The 16,489-nt window shown below is 43.3% G+C and overlaps 2 protein-coding genes across 7 annotated transcripts in view; one reads left to right on the forward strand and one right to left on the reverse strand.

The window, feature by feature from the left end:
* Grsf1 (G-rich RNA sequence binding factor 1) overlaps positions 1-16,489 on the forward strand; it is a 41,429-nt gene that overhangs the window by 8,972 nt on the left and 15,968 nt on the right. For 2 of the 3 annotated variants that reach the window (XM_048364714.1, XM_048364716.1), the window contains exons 6-10: positions 1,281-1,465; positions 2,658-2,779; positions 3,745-3,880; positions 4,806-4,881; positions 6,039-7,352. In XM_048364714.1, the coding sequence (XP_048220671.1) occupies positions 1,281-1,465; positions 2,658-2,779; positions 3,745-3,880; positions 4,806-4,855 (493 nt within the window). In that variant the 3' untranslated portion in view covers positions 4,856-4,881; positions 6,039-7,352. Of the gene's footprint in view, positions 1-1,280; positions 1,466-2,657; positions 2,780-3,744; positions 3,881-4,805; positions 4,882-6,038; positions 7,353-16,489 lie in introns of those variants that run through there. The other variant, XM_048364715.1, reaches the window with a different exon arrangement.
* Positions 7,858-16,489, reverse strand: part of Rufy3 (RUN and FYVE domain containing 3) — a 62,645-nt gene continuing 54,013 nt past the window's right edge. For 2 of the 4 annotated variants that reach the window (XM_048364709.1, XM_048364707.1), the window contains exons 14-15: positions 15,294-15,393; positions 13,049-14,411 (exon numbers count right to left, since the gene is read on the reverse strand). In XM_048364709.1, the coding sequence (XP_048220666.1) occupies positions 14,265-14,411; positions 15,294-15,393 (247 nt within the window). In that variant the 3' untranslated portion in view covers positions 13,049-14,264. Of the gene's footprint in view, positions 8,725-9,868; positions 10,100-13,048; positions 14,412-15,293; positions 15,394-16,489 lie in introns of those variants that run through there. The other 2 variants (XR_007213593.1, XM_048364708.1) reach the window with 2 other exon arrangements.

Here is a 16,489-nt window from a genome sequence, read left to right on the forward strand (position 1 = left end):
TTGGCAAGTGACATGCCAGAAGCAGGTTTCGAGCATGGGGATAAGAAATCACATCTCAGGGCCGAGCAAATTGCCTTAGGTCTGTAACCCTAGCTGCTCAGTAGGCTGAGATCTGGCAGAACAATCCATGAGACTCCGTCTCCAGAAATACAACCAGCAAAAAGGGCTGAGCTGGAGGCATGGCAGAACCGGTAGCGTGCAGTAAACAAGCTGCTAGAGCAAACTTTGAGTTTAAACTCTGGTCCAAGCAAAAAGGAACGACAAAAGCATGGTTTAGAACTGAAAGTAGAGTGTCTCAGAGATTAGGGTCAGAGTTACTGTCCTGTGCTGATTTCAGAAGACCAATATTACTTTTTTAAATTTGGTCAGTGGTGGTGTTGAACTCTGGGCCTGGGCGCTGTCCCTGAGCTCTTCAGCTCAAGGCTAGCGCTCCGCCACTCCGAGCCTCAGTGCCACTTCCTGTGTTCGGGTGGTTATTTAGAGATAAGAAGCGTCTCGCAGACTTTCCCGGGCTGGCTTTGAACAGCGGTCCTGACGTCTCAGCCTCCTGCGTGGCGAGGATCACAGGCGTGAGCCGCCGGCGCCGGGCAGGATCAGTATCTCTTCCCCGCGGCAGGGCCCCATCTCTTAAGCTTCCACAGAAAATCTCCCAATACAGTCACCCTAGGGACTTGGCTCAAGATGGAGAACCGTGAGGACAAGCAACCTAACTGTATTATCAGAACGTCTCTTAGCTGCACAATTAACGTTAGCATAGTTGTTCTTTTGAAGAGAAACAATAAACGGTATTGTGAAAATGGGTGTGAGTAAAATGCGTTGCACACCTGCAGCTCATTGCTGTCATCTTAGCTGTTCACAAGACTGAGTTTGAGAGAACTGCAGTTTGTGGCAAGCCCAGGCAGAAAAGTCTAAGAGACTCCATCTCCAAAATAATGAGTGACTCAAGTGACTTAGAACACCAGCTTAGCAACAACCTGAGTAAACTCAAGGCCTGAGTTCAACCCTGGTACCAGGGGGAAAAAAAGAAAGTGTATTGAGCAAACTTACCCGAGGTAAAACTACTTAAGGCAAAAAAGATTAATTTATTGACCTGTCGAGAATACTTAAAAATCTATATCCAATTTTAGTTTTCCCTGTTATTTTTGGATTTCATAAGCTGTGGAAATATATACCTGATAATTTTAAATATTTTAAAATGTAATATGTACCTAAATATTTTTGAAAAGTTCAGTGTAAAGGTACCCAGCAACAATTGTGCCTCTTCATTTTTGCTTTGACAGATACATAGAGATTTTTCCAAGCAGAAGGAATGAAGTGCGAACACATGTTGGCTCTCATAAGGGAAAGAAAATGGCATCTTCTCCTACTACCAAGTACATAACTGAGCCAGAAATGGTATTTGAAGAACATGAAGTAAATGAGGATATTCGACCTATGACTGCTTTTGAAAGTGAGAAGGAGATGGGTAAGGTCCTGGCCTCTTCTCAAGAGCTCTTGGGGGTCTTACCTTGTATGTTTTTGATGGTGGTCAGCTGTGTTGTCGTGTTTTCTGAAACAGAGATTGCAGGACAAAGGAATTGGGTTAAGTATTTCATGTCTTTGATTATAGAATATACATGGAATGACTGTATGTGGAGAAAGGCTTGGCTGTTAGGTATTTTGTTTTTTGTTTGTTTTGTGTTGAACCTGGGGCTTGAATTTAGGGCGTAGACACTGGCGCTAAACTTTTTGCTCAAGGCTTGTGCTCTACTATTTGAGCTACAGCTCCACTTCTGTCCTTTTGCTGATTAATTGGTGGTAAGAGTCCCATGGACTTCCCTGTCTGGGCTGGCTTTGAACTACAATTTTCAGTTCTCAGTCTCCTGAGTAACTAGAATTATAGGCAGCCATTGCATTGTCTGATTAGGCTTTTAAATTTATTATTTTTCTACCCTAAAAATGTAGGGGAAAAAAGGAAGTAAAATGTCACCATTGTAAGTAGGATAAGATTTCAGTACAGGGCTGGGGATATGGCCTAGTGGGAAGAGAGCTAGCCTCGTATACATGAGGCCCTGGGTTCGATTCCCCAGCACCACATATACAGAAAATGGCCAGAAGTGGCGCTGTGACTCAAGTGGCAGAGTGCTAGCCTTGAGCAAAATGAAGCCAGGGACAGTGCTCAGGCCCTGAGTCGAGTCCAAGGCCCAGGACTGGCCAAAAAAAAAAAAAGATTTCAGTACAGAGCAAAGATACTGGCTAAAGATTTGTTCATTTCTGCATTTAGTTTTTTCTCTTGATTTCTAATTCTTTAGCAGTATTTAGGATGCTTTTAAGTATAGTACTGTAGGGTTTTCCATTACCTGAGTGGTGGTTTTGTTTTGTTGTTTGTTCTAGTACCTATAGCTTTGAAAGTTTCCTTTGCTTTATAGTTTTAGTTCAAGACCACTTTCCCTCTTGTTCCAAAAAGATATGTTTTTGACTTGGTAATGTTGTGAGGCACTGAATGCATGTGGGTGTTCAGATAATACTTGTTAATAAGTTAGGGGAGGGATTTGCAATTACGTATTGATTGGTTAAAGGTGCGTTGAAGGTTTTGCCACAAGATCATACCTGATTATATTGTGTCCATAGATTTGAAGCTTTTGTTTCTTTAACAGTGTTTTTGTTTCACCTCTCAGAATCACCTAAAGAGATGTCAGAAAAGCTTCCAGAGGCTGTGGATTTTGGAACTACGCCTTCAATGCATTTTGTCCACATGAGAGGATTGCCTTTCCAAGCCAATGCCCAGGACATTATAAATGTGTGTAGCAGTAAGATATCCAGTGTCAATAAGGTGGAATGAAAGTCTTAAAATGGGCCAAATGTTGGTGGCTCATGCCTGTAATCCTGGCTACTCAGGAAGCTGAGATCTGAGGATTATGGTTTGAAGCCAGCCCAGGTAGGAAAGTCTGTGAGACTTATTTCCACTAAAACTACAAAAAAAGCTGGCAGTAGAGCTATAGCATAAGTGGTCTCAGAGCACCAGCCTTGAGCACAAAAGCCCGGGGGCAGTGCCCAGGTCCAGCAAACAAACAAAAACCCCTAAAATTGAACTTGCATTCCTTTGGGGAAAGGAAGAAAGGAAAATGCATTATTCATTAGTCTTTGGGCAGTAAGATAACATCCACCTCCTTGGAGAGACTTTTTTCATTTCTTTGCCAGTCATGGGGCTTGAACTCAGGGCCTGAGCACTGTCCCTGGCTTCCTTTTGCTCAAGGCTAGCACTCTGCCACTTGAGCCACAGCGCCACTTCTGGCTTTTTTTTTTTTTTTTTTTTTTCCTGTTCATGTGGTGCTGAGGAATCAAACCCAGGGCTTCTTGCATGCTAAGCCGCATTCCCAGCCCGGGACTTCGTGTCATTTCTGTAGTTGACAAGTGAATGCACCTGTAGAGGACTGCTTGAACTAGGGTGTTGAAATCCAGCACTGGCAGCACAGACTGTCGTTCAAAGGTGGCTTTTATTTGTTGTTGTTGCTTGTCCCGGGGCTTGAGTGTGGGCCTGGGCTGTCTGTCCCTGAGCCCTTTGGCTCAAGGCTCATGTTCTACCACTTTAAGCCACAGTGTTGCCTCTGGAGCTAAGAGTCTTCGGGCCTTTCCTGCCTGGGCTGGCTTCCACCTGGACCATCCATCAGATCTGACTCCTGAGTAGCTAGGACCCTGGCTCGAGCCACTGGTGCCTGCCGTGGCCTGGGTTCATGTGGTCTTGTGCTTGTGTGCGTCGTTTAGTTCTTCGCTCCGCTGAAGCCTGTGAGGATCACCATGGAGTACAGCTCCAGTGGGAAGGCCACAGGAGAGGCAGATGTGCACTTTGATAGCCACGAGGACGCTGTCGCGGCTATGCTCAAGGACCGCTCCCATGTCCGTAAGTACAGTACCGCCCGGGCCGCCCGCCCCGCCCTACAGAGGCATTCCTCTGGTTGCAGATCCGTCTAAACTTTTCCCTTGGGGAGAATTGTACTGATTCAGTACTACTAGGTTATTATCTTGCATGCTTCTATCTGGAGGTGAGTCTTTTGGTTTACCTGCTTTTTAGAACTTTCAAGTGTTTACTATGTTGCATTTACTTTTTGCTAGTTACTGGGGTTTGAACTCAGGGCTTTGAACTCTAGCCCTACCTTTTCACTCATGCCTGGCACTCTACCACGTGAGCCACACCTCCAGTTGGGGCTTCTTGCTGGTTTATTGGAGATACACGTCTAGAGGATTTGTCTGCCCAAACTCTCAGATCTCAGTTTGCTGAGTAAGATTCTAGATAGGAGCCACCAGCACCTGGCTACTGATTTCTGAGGTGGTGGAAGTTTCCCCATGTCTACGAGGCTAGAAGGGGCTCAAGCAGTGATCGCATCCCAGCATATGGTTAACTGGAGCTGTAGTTGTGTGCAGTTGCACTGTCTTGGTTTGTTTTCTTTTCTTAAGGCCAGTTTTGGGGCTTAAACTCAGGGCTTGCTTGGGCACTGTCCCTGAGCTTTCTTTGCTCAAGGCTCTTTTTTGCTCTACTACTTGAGCCACAGCTGCACTTGGGCTTTTTTCTTGAGGTTTATTGGAGATAAGGAGTGTCGTAGACCCTCCTTCCTGGGCTGGCTTTGAACTGTGATTCTCAGATCTCATCCTCCTGAACCGCTGGGGCTACAGGTGTGAGACACCAGCACTGGCTCAGCCTTGCTTTTAAATAGAGAAAGGCCAAAGGATTTGAATTGCTGGATGAACTAATAAAAAAAGTAGGGTCAGTATTTTTTTCTGCATTCAACTTTTCAGAACTAACCCATTTTTTTTCCTATTCTTTTCAGAGCACAGATATATTGAGCTGTTCCTAAATTCATGTCCAAAAGGGAAATAAGACTTCCACGCACTTCAGATGATAAGGTAAATTGGCAGTAACTGGGAATTGAACTCAGCATCTTGTATTTCCTACCTTGAGTTATGCTTTCTCTGGCCCTTGTGTTAAGAAGTGTTATATGAAGCTGAGAGCCGGTGGCTCACGCCTGTAATCCTTGCTTCTCAGGAGGCTGAGATCTGAGAATCACGATTTGAAGCCAGCCAGAGCAGGAAAGTCTGTGAGACTCTTACCTACAGTTAACTGCCAGGAAACTGGAAGTGGAGCTGTGGCTCAAAGTGGAAGAACACTAGCCTTGAGCAAAAGATCTCAGAGATAGTGTCCAGGCCCTGAGTTCAAGCCCCATGACCACCAATCAAGTGTTACGAAAATGATTTTTTTCCTTAAGAAGTACATCATTTTATAGTCTTTACTGAGGCATATTTGGAAAATCTGCCTTGTATAGTTGGTTTCTCATAAAGTATTTTAATATATTGTATTATTTGTTTATGTGCAGTGATGCATTTTTTTTTCTTGAAACACTTAGCTGCAATCGTTTTGTTTTGTTTTGTTTTGTCCTGAGGCTTGAACTCAGAGCCTGAGCACTGTCCCTGGCTTCTTTTTGTTCAAGTCTAGCACTTGAGCCAAAGTGCCGCTTCGGGCTTTTTCTATATATGTGGTGCTGGGGAATCAAACCCAGGGCTTCATGTATGCAAGGCGAGCTCTCTTGCTCCTAGGACACATTCCCAGCTCCTGTCCCTGGCTTCTTTCTGCTCAAGGCTAGTACTCAGTCACTTGAGCCACAGCGCCACTTCTGGCCTTTTCTGTGTATGTGGTGCTGAGGAATCGAACCCAGTGCTTCATGCATGCGAGGCAAGCACTCTTGCCACTAGGCCATATTCCCAGCCCTGCAATCATTTTTTCTTTTAAATGCACATTGGCTATTTTATTCCTATAGATATTGTAGACCACTTTTGGATATCAGTTCCTGCAGTTCCATGTTAAATATTTATATTGCTTCAAGTCCATATGTAAAATATATTCTGTGCTCAATTCTGAACGTCTTCATACCACCCTACATATACCGATCTCTAACTTTCTGTACTTTAACTGATTCCTCTGGTAATTTAGAATTAACAAACTTTTAAAAAAAAAATTGTAGTTCTAAGTGGTAAATGGACCGGTTTCTATTTTGTCTTATTTCCAGGGTGAAGCGAGAAGCATGTCATTTGCACGTCATCCTTGGACATGGGATATTAAGTTCCAGTTTATTGGCAGCAACTACTAGAGAAAGGATTTGGAGATTTTGGATTTATTGCTTATAAGAAAAATTCATGATGCATTGTTTAAAAAGATAGTTTGGAATTATGAAATAGACTGCAAATTTAAACTTCGGTTGAAACTGTCCAGGATCTGGTTAAGAAAATATGGTCTCTATTTTACATAAACAGGTTTTTTTTTTTCCTTAGAGGATTTGCTACCAGTTGTAAAGATTATATATGAGCACTATACTTGAAAGTCTTTTTCCTCCCATTTCAAAAGTAATTGTTCAAGGCTTTGTTTTTTGCCTATGAATTGAGAGCTCTGGTATAAAACTTCTCATGTAAAATAATGATTTATTATAGCCAAACACCAACACAAGAGAAGATTTCAGATCTTTAAACAAGTATGGTCTGGCAAAATAGTTTTAGTTTTAGCTGTATTTGATTGCAGAAATAGGAGTAGGAATGTTACCAAACAAAAAAATGAAAAAAAAAGCAAACCAGGTTAGTGAGTGCTAATAACAACTTGGCAGTCTTCTGTTTTTATAGTTTTGTCTTTTTAAGCCTTATGCTGGAGGCATTTAACATGGGTGCCTGTCAATTGTGGGAGAAGTCTAGTCTCAGAAGCTGTCTGAGTGACCTCCTTTTGGTTTGGGGGAACTGTAAGGGTGTTTATTAGTCTAGGAATTGTGTAAAGCGATATATCAAGGCAGTCCAGCCTGCTAAAGACAAAATGGCTTCACTTGAATTTAAACCAGCTCTAGAAAAGAAAAAGAAAATTGAATTTCCTCATTTGCTTTTTCAGTGGGTAGCACATCCCATATTTTAGAACAAGTAGGGGTGCCTTGCTTAAAAAGTAGTATTTACTGTATAATTGTGTGAAGGGTTTATGGACAAAGCTGTGTTTCTGTCACACCGTGGCAGTGCCTTCTGCTTTAATATTAAACAGCTTGTTATTTAAATATTGGAGATAATGGCTGGCTTCAAAATGTAGTTATTAATAAACTTAACTTCATGTGCACCTGTGTAGGAGAATGGAAGTCCTGTATACGTTCCTTGCCTTGTTCCTGTTCTCAGGGTGACAGCTGCCACCAGGAGATGCAATTCTAGTTTTTAAAATTGAATTTTCTGAGATTCTGGAGACGTGATACCTGGAAGAGAGATGATGTCTTCTCTCAATATAAAACCATCTTTGGTTACCAGCTAAAATATGAAATCACTGTACTGTAAGTAGTAAATAAATGAAGGCTTGTTTCAGGCTGAAGATTACAAAAGAGTATTTATTATTGGAATGTGACTCAACTGAATATATTTTTATTACATCTAGTCCTGGTATATTAATATAAGAAGAAATGGATAAATTTGTTTTATTTTTAAAAAATTGAACTAGAACATGACTTAGCCAGCTTAACACTTGTACTACGTAGATGAAAATGTTTCATATATGGTTGAATGTACTGAGTTATGAGAACTGAGGTTCAGAGTTGGACGATTAGTTGTGGTTGGGATCATTTTTCTTCCTTTCACAGTTGGTATGTTATTTGCTGTGGAAGGATCTGTAGCTTGTTCTGGAACCAGGGTTGGGGAGAATTCATTCCTAAGTACTTGACTTTCAGTTAGAGTGTCATTGCATATCTCTGGGAAGAGAAAGAGCCAAAGCACTAAAACGTTTTGTTATGGGGAAGCTTGAAGGGCTAAGTCTTCTTGCTTCAGTACAGGTGGAGTTCTTGGTACAAAATCATATATATTCTACTTTTTGTTGTTGTTAAAATCTAGGTTAGTGAGTAAGTGATTAAGGTAATATTTATTTTTATCCAAAGACACATTTCTACATACCAAAATTTGTTAAACCTGTCATACATGATTTGCTCTTGAGGGCTGCAATGATCAGGAATTTCCTTCTTGAATTTGGAGGCCATAAGGCCGTATATCTTTACAGTCTTTGCTATAAATCTTTCAAAAAGAGTAGTGGGTTGGGGTATGTGGTCAGAGTACCCGTATTCTGCTTTGGTCGAGCAGAGGAACTGCAAGGGAAAACGATTCTGATAAGACCAGAAATACCAAGGACAGAATTCCTGAAGGTTGTGATCCATGTATTCCCTGCTACCAGAAAATGAAGCGGAGCCAGCGGGTTAGGCCGTGCGGGGAGGGGGCTGGGCTGGTGGGCTGGGAAGCCTCTCAGTCCTTCTTGAGCCTTGAGGCCGAAGAAACTGACATCCCCACAGGTGACAGGTGCAGTGATCTTGCTTGCTGGCCGGCATGTCCTATAGGATCCTCTTCTGCCCTAAACAAACTTTCCTTAGTAAATTTTATTTGGAGACTTTTTTTTTTGTTCTGCATAATATTTATTTTAAAATTTAAGATGTTCTACTGTTCCAAGAAGTTTTGTGAAAGCACTTCAAACCGGTCAGACCAAAGGCAGGTCCATGTGTTGGGGGGCTTTGATAAAATAACGGCTGTACTATAGGAGAACTGTATCTTCCCTTCTCCTCTGAGCCTAGCGGATTAGCTAGAGAAGAAGCTCTGAAATGTCTAGGAGGGGAAAGGCCGCCATGAACACTGAGATGAAGGCTTTTGTGTGGACGCGTCTTCAGTGTCTTTGGGCCAATACCAAGGAGTGTGGCTGCTGGGCTGTGGAGAAAAGGAGAGCATTCAGTTTTGTAGGAAACGGCTGTCTTCCAAGTAGCTCTGCTATTTTACATTCCCACCAGCCGTGAGGGGGCGAGAGCCCCAGCCTCCCGGCCTCCCCACCCCATGGCACCAGGGCTTTGGTTTTAGCCGTCTACACAGGGGTGTTGTGTTACCTGTTTCAATTTCTAGTTCCTTTTCATATCCTTAATTGCGGTTAGTATTACCATCTTTGTTGAAGTGTGCTGGTTTTTTAGTTGGGTATTTATTAAATTTTAGGAAGGGGATATAGGAGGATTTAGCCTGTTAGGCCTTGATCATATGACAATAAAGAACAGTGGCCAGCTTTAAAATTGTTTTATCTTTTGTTTCTTGAAGGAACAAGGAGGTTTATGTGTATTAAGTGGATATCTTCCTTCCCATTCTAAACGGTAGCCACTCAGTTCACAGGCAGTCCCAACATCAGTTTCTGTACTGTAGTGTACTGTAGTGATTTTTACTGTATTTGTAAGCAAATACTAGAATTTCCAATTCCATGCTATTTTTTCCCCTTAACCTAAAGATTATTTTGTATCAATTATAAAATACTCATTCTCTTTTCATGATTGTATAGTGTGGATGTATGAGATACAAACTGTCCCTTACTGGTGAACATGTAAATTGCTTCCATTCTTGCTCTGAGTTACCTTGTATAAACTTGACATGTTGTGTATGCATGAACCTTTCTGTGGGATAAATGGTGACATTATGTGCACTTGTATTTATATCTAAAATTTATATCTAAAGTTATTTCATAGTTTGCACCAGTAGTGCAAGTGTCCGTTTCCCATAGTCTCACCAACAGTGCATTAGCAGTCTATTCCCTGCCAGTATGACAAGTTAAAAAAGATTATCCCCCAAAGTTAGTTATCTTACGAGACAGTATTACTTCAGGTAAGAGCGTGTGAACTTTTTCTGTGGATTGTCTTAATAATCCTCTACCATTTTTCTTTTTCTAAAGAAACTTGTGCAAACACAACAGAATAGCAAAGTCAGCCTCCCATTTAATCAGTTAGCAGTGTGTGACAAGCTTTGCTTCATCTTTAATCCTTGTCTTTCCACTTTTTGTTTTTAAGAGACAGAATGTCTTGTGTATAGCGAAACATACCTGTAATCCCAGTACTGGGGAGGCTACGGTAGGAGGGTCACAAATTCAAGGCCAGTCTGGTCCGTTAAGACCCTGCCTCAAAATGAGGAAAGCAAAAGAAGAGCCCAGGTTGAAGTTGACTTTCTCGCGGTCTCCTCACTCCAGGGCTGAATGGATTCTCATCAGCCTCCCGAGGGGCTGGACGGGTGGGTGCATGCCATCACAGCTGCCTGTGTTTTTCTTTTCATTTATCTTAAAGCAAATTTTACATAGCGTTATTTCATTCTTAAATACTTTAAAAAGTTGTTTCCTAAAAATATATTTCTTGTAACCAATTGTCTGAAATCTCAAGTTTAAAATTTTTTTCTTTAACTCAGGATCCAAATCTCACATTGCAATTGTGTACTAAAATAGGTATTCTCCCGAGGCATTTCTAAAAAAAAAATAAACTACATGTAAAATTTGAATGATCAATAAGCCTTTGTTCATCACTTAGATTCTATAAATACTGGCCGTATTATCTCACCTATCTGTCCACATGTTATGCTATTATCTTCTATGTGAACGTTGTAGGCATATATTCTTGGCTCTGGAGCTTTTAGCACACATGTCATGACTAGAGTTTTTTTTTTTTTTCTCAAAGGGAAACTTAGAGTAAGACACACAAATGTGAGTGTATCTTTGGATGAGTTGATGGCACAGCCCTGTAATCTAACCCCTCAAGGAAGGAAGCCTGGCACGGCTCTGCTGCATCCGAAAGCTACTTTGTCTAGTCAAATGTCCTGCACCTCTCCTCTCCCCTTGCAGACAACGGTTAGCATTCTGTGGACCTCTAATTAGTTTTGCCTGTTCTGGAATTGAATGGAATCATAGGCTGTATATTGTGTAAGTTTCTTTCATTCGGCACGTGTTGAGATTGATCTGAGTCCTGCTTTGTTCTCTTCAGTCCTTGATTAAATTCACTGTATGGGGATGGCAGAGTTTCTTTTTCCTTCCAGGTGAACAGTCGCTGGGCAGCGGGCTGTTTCTAGTTTTTGTTGTGAATAAAGTTGCTATGGATATCTTGTGCACGTAACATTTCAATTTCTTTTGTACTCGGGAGTAAAACATCCTGAGTCGTGAGCTTACGTTTAAAATTTTTACCAAAAGAAGTTGTCCTGTTTCACATTCCCAGCGTCCGTACCATTTGATGTCTGCAACTGTTGTATGCAATGCTATCTGGTGCTTTTAATTTGCTTTCACTAGCAATTGATATTGAGCCCTTGGTGAGCTGTTTAATTCTTTTGATTTTTTTTCTCACGTGTTTTAAGTAGAGCTATTGCTCTGCTATTTGAGCTACAGCTGCATTTCTGACTTTTAGGGGGTTAATTGGAGATAAGAATTATGGACTTTTCCTGCCCAAGGCAGCCGCAGAGCCTCCTGAAGCTAGAATTACAGATGTGAACCATCAGTGTCTGGCTATTTCTTTTGCCAGTCCTGGGGCTTGAACTCAGGGCCTGAGCACTGTCCCTGGCTTCTTTTTGCTCAAGGCTAGCACTCTACCTCTTGAGCACCACTTCTGTTCATGTGGTGCTGAGGAATCACTGAGGGCTTCATGCATGTTGGGCAGAGTGCTCTACCGCTGAGCCACACTCCCAGCCCCTGGTTGGGTTTTTAAAGTATATGTCCTTTTTTTTTTTTTTTTGGCCAGTCCTGGGCCTTGGACTCAGGGCCTGAGCACTGTCCCTGGCTTCTTCCCGCTCAAGGCTAGCACTCTGCCACCTGAGCCACAGTGCCGCTTCTGGCCGTTTTCTGTATATGTGGTGCTGGGGAATCGAACCTAGGGCCTCGTGTATCCGAGGCAGGCACTCTTGCCACTAGGCTATATCCCCAGCCCTAAAGTATATGTCCTTTAACAGCTGTAAAACTTGGAAATTCTTGGGTCGCCTTTTCACTGTTGATCATGTCTTTGATGAACACGTTTTGTTTTTGAATTTTTCTTAGGTTTGAGATTGCCAGGCTGGTGTTAAGCTCTGTCTTCATGCTTCTTACCAAGTACTGCCATGTTTGGCTTAATATTGCACACGTTTTTAATTTTTTTTGTCTATTGTGGTGCTTGAACTCAGGGCTTGGGCGTTGTCCCTGAGATCTTTCACTCAAGGATAGAGCTCTACCACTTTTGAGTTTTCTGGTTGTTAATTGGAGATGAGACTCACTGACTTTCCTGCCTAGGCTGGCTCTGAACCGTGATCCCGAGATCTCAGCTTCCTGAGAGTAGTTTGGGATTACAGGTGTGAGCTAAAGAGCCCGGCTCTTTGCTGAAAATTTTCTTTTCTTGCCTATATCTATTTTTCTGTGACATGTCCAAGAAATCATTACCAAATCCAGTGTCTTGAAGCTTTGAAACTCTCCTGGTTCGGTACTGAGTTGGATTTCAGGGCCTCGTTTGCGGGCAGGCATTTTATCACCTGAGCTACTCTGCCAGCTCCTTTTCTCATTTTAAGAGTTGCAGCGTTCTAGCACTTCCCTTTAGGTTTTTGATCTATTTTACAGTTTCTATTTCTTGTGTTGGGCTTTAGTTCCTTTTTCCCTCCCCTCGCAAGGCTAGCCATAGCTCCACTTCTGGCATTTTGGTAGTTAACTGCAAGAGTTTCATGCAGTTTGCCTGGGCTGGTCTCAAACAATGATCCATCCTCAGATCTCAGCCTTCTGTGGTAATTAGGATTAGAGGCACGAGCCACCAGCACCTAGCTATTTTCTTTAAACTGTGCTTAAGTAGTTGTATGATTCAACATGCCAATTTATAAGATTTTGTTCCCCTGACACTGGAGCTTGAACTCAGGGCTTTAAACTCTTGCTTGGCATTTGTCTCCCAAGTTAGCCATACCTCCAGTTCCTTCAGTTTTATTTTTTTCATGTGGATATATCCCATTTTTCTATCACCATTTGTTAAGAACACCTTCCCCTAGAGTAGTGGTATTGACATCTTGTCTTGTCTGAAATATTTGACATTGCAGTTTAAGCTTTCATTTATTGTAGTTGTGTAGCGTGTTAGAGTTGCTTCTTTTCACTTAAACTGATAACTTTGCCAATTTGGGAAAATCCCCATCTTGCCACCTTCCAGTTCCATTATGTGTAGCACCAAACAATGCTTGTTCATGTAGGAGCCAAAAGTTATTGAAACTCACAAAAAGCACATACTTAAAGGAAGAGTCAACAAACTGCCTAGAATTAATTTTATTTTCCCCAAGTACCTTTAAAACTTTAACTTTATCTTTACCAACTAATAGGCCACACTTGTGGAATAACAACTCTTTCCCAGGCTTTTTAGGAGACAATTTATCAAATAACATGGTTCTAGGATGTTGCTACCCCAGAATTCTAAACCGGTCACAGAAGCCTATCTTCTCAGCTCTTAATTGGAATCAAATAATTTGGACACATAGAACATAATCAAAAGAGCATGCCATTTTTTCCCTTCCTTTGCTGAATGTATTCCCTTCTTTCCCCACAGAGTTCGCTGCTAGATCTTAGTAACTTACCTACCAGCTCCGATCTTTGGTTTGAAGAAAAAAAATTCCTCATTAAAGGAACAACTTAGTAAATACTCAGCTGTTCTTAGCCATCAGCAAGTTTAAACTCTATACCTTACTGTTTGCCAAAGATAAGCCCTTATATTTTTACGAAATGGAGACAACGGAGGACTGGGAAGGGGGACGGCTTTCTGTTGTGGTTCAGAAAAGGGGATTATTTTGTAGTCACTCAACAGCAAAACAAACGTTCCTTCCTACGTGTTCAGATGATGACACCTGCAGGCCTAGGCCGCAAAATGCAGGTCCTGAAATGACAAGGTGTCACAAGGTGGTTTTTATTACATTCGGGATCTGTGTTCATTCTTCCCGAGTGTGCACTCACAGCGTGGTGGGGAGCGGGCTTCTTGAGGAGGTAGCTGACGGGAATACAGAGGAAGCAGTCTCTGGACTTGCCCTTCCTATCTTCCTGCCTTTCAAAGCTGCAGATGCAGAGGGAGATAGGCTCGCGGTTGTCTGTGCGCGGTGCTGGGGCCTTGCACACACAAGGAGGCGCTCCACCGCTGGACCACGCCTCTGGCGCCTTTCTGTTATCTTCTGGGACTTACTCGTCACAAGAGACTATAGAAACCCTTCAGACTGGGCTTAATGTAGAAAAGAAAGGCTCAACCAAGTAACTTTTATTTATAGTCATTAAGAAAGAGGAGCAAACTCTGCAGCGCCCCTGCCTGCCTGCCTGTCCTCCCTGTACCTGCTTTGTGTGCCTCGTCTTCCTGCGAGTGAACGGGCTTATTTCCTGTCAGCCCCATCCGAGTCTAGGGACGGGGCTTTCGAGGACCCCGACGGCAGCCAGCAAGGGCAGGGGTGGCCCCGCGCGAACGTTCTGGTCCGGGTCTTGGCCTCCCGACCTAGGATGGGCTGGCGGAGCAGTGTTCGGTCAGCCGAGTGTGACCGGGGTTGCACGCGTCACACGCGCTCCCGGGCTCCCCGCTGGGAGGGGGGGGCCGAGTGTTTGCCGAATCGCAGAAGGTTCCCGTGCAGTTCTCACACACACTCTACGAGAGAGCAGAGGTTAGAGGGCTGGAGCAGCACGACGGGGGCACGGCCTGCGTCCGCATCCACAGGGACACTCCCTCCAGTGTGCCTCTCTAAACCCTCTCGCCCGGTCAAACTCGGGGGCTCCGGGCTCGGCCCGAAGGGGGTTCTAGGGCCACGCCGCCACTCTGAGAAGCCTTTTCCTCTGCAGTGAGCGGCTGTGCATGGCTGAGAGGAGGGAAGTGGGGACGGGACTGGGGTTTTATTCTCTAGCACATAGGTAGGACACGCTTTGATTGTCAGAATCGAGCAGGACCCTAAGTGGTGGTTGATGTGTGCATCGGGCACTCGATGCTGGCAGGCACCGGGGCGTCTTCGTGAGCCGGACGCCCGCACGGCCTCTGCCCGCACGCTGGCTGGCTCTCCCGCCTCTGTGTGCTCGTGGTGGCGCCCTGGGAAGGCGCTCAGGAGAGCAGACTGCGTCGTGGGAAGGGCTCATTTCCCTCTGTTCTGAGCAGGATGAAGGACTGGGAGGAACAATGACCTCAAAGCTAGAAACTGGCCCTCATTTGCCGCTTACAACTTAGGAAACTGGGAAATGCCCTTAAACCACAGAGATTCTTTCACCTATTAAATGGCGGTCCCAAAGACATGAGGTTCAGGAGACGGGGTTCACTTTGTCACTCACCCCCAGGACATGGAATGGTGCCCACTACACAGTACGGCACTGAGGTTAAGTATGTCGCTCATTGTCGTGATGGGGGTTTGCTAAATCCCCATTAAGTTTGGTGAATGCTTGGTTCCCTGGCGGGAAAGTCTCTCTTTTTCGGATGGGCCATCAAGGCAGCCTCTAAAAATTTCTCTAAAATAAAGAAAATGAATAAGAGAATCATCAGCTTTACCGCGTTGTGTTCTGGCCTCTGCGATCCCTTTCCTGGGGTGCTCTTGTTGATTTGGAACCGTCTTTCCTTTTCCTGCTTTAGTTCTAACCCAAGCTGGTTCCTGGGAGAGGTGGGAAAGGGAAAGGATGCAAAGTTTAATTTCTGTGTTCATTATTTTCTAAAAATATCTAAATCCTTTTCTTAAAGTCCAGCAATTAAGTTTAAATGTTTAATGAATAAAAAGTTACCAGAAACATAGGAAGCACTAAATTGTATAGTGCTAAAATACAATAAAACCAGTAATACTGAGAAACACCACCAAAAATGCTGAAAATTTCCTGAACTCCATTCTAGGGTCCGCCAGCGCCAGAGGTTCAACATTCTCAATAGTTGTAGTCATCTGAGTGACAACTAGTATTTGCCAAACCTGACCATCTTCACAAGTTTTCAGCTAGATACAGTAGCAAAGTATGGGGTTCCATTTCATAATTTCCATTTGTTCTCTCAGCCACTAGTTTTTAGCAGCTTTATATCCAGAATAATTCTAGATGTTTGAAGGCACTGGCTTCAGAAGAGAAACGAGTCACGGTTTGAGAGATAATGTGGAAGAGTATTTACAGGTTGGAGTCAAAGTGGCTTTTAAGTGATGATGTTGCAGCTTAATTGTGAGAGCTGGGATGTATAGTTAACGTTTCTACATTGTAATTGCATCTGAAAGTATCACTTATTCGAAGGGCTAATGCAAAGACATTGGAAATGACAGTATGTGAAGAGTTCTGTGGTAACTGTGTATCTGGAACTTTTGGATCCAATTCCCTTTCCTCTTTTTTAGAAATGTTTTTAGTCAAGGTCTCACGATGCAGCTTAGGCTAGCTCTGAACTCAAGATTGTCCTGTGCTGGCCTCTCCAAATGCTGGGATGATAAGTGTTTGCTACCTTGCATGGCATCTCATTCCTAAGTCTTCAAAAACAAAGTTTTGGCAGTACTGGGGTTTGAACGTAGGGCTTTGAACAGGCTCGGCCTGCTAGCCCGGCTGGCACTCTTGCTCTTACTACTTGAGCCATGACTCCAGCCTTGCCTTGCACTGGTTACTTTTGGAGGTAGAGTCTGGCAACTTTTGTTCTCAGGCTGGCTTTCATCCAAGATCCTCGGGATGTCTGTGTCCTGAGTAGCTAGGAGTCATTACAGGCATGAACCACCGCCACGCTGACTATTA

Source organism: Perognathus longimembris, chromosome 16 (assembly GCF_023159225.1).
Source record: "Perognathus longimembris pacificus isolate PPM17 chromosome 16, ASM2315922v1, whole genome shotgun sequence".
NCBI classification, from domain to species: Eukaryota; Metazoa; Chordata; class Mammalia; order Rodentia; family Heteromyidae; genus Perognathus; species Perognathus longimembris.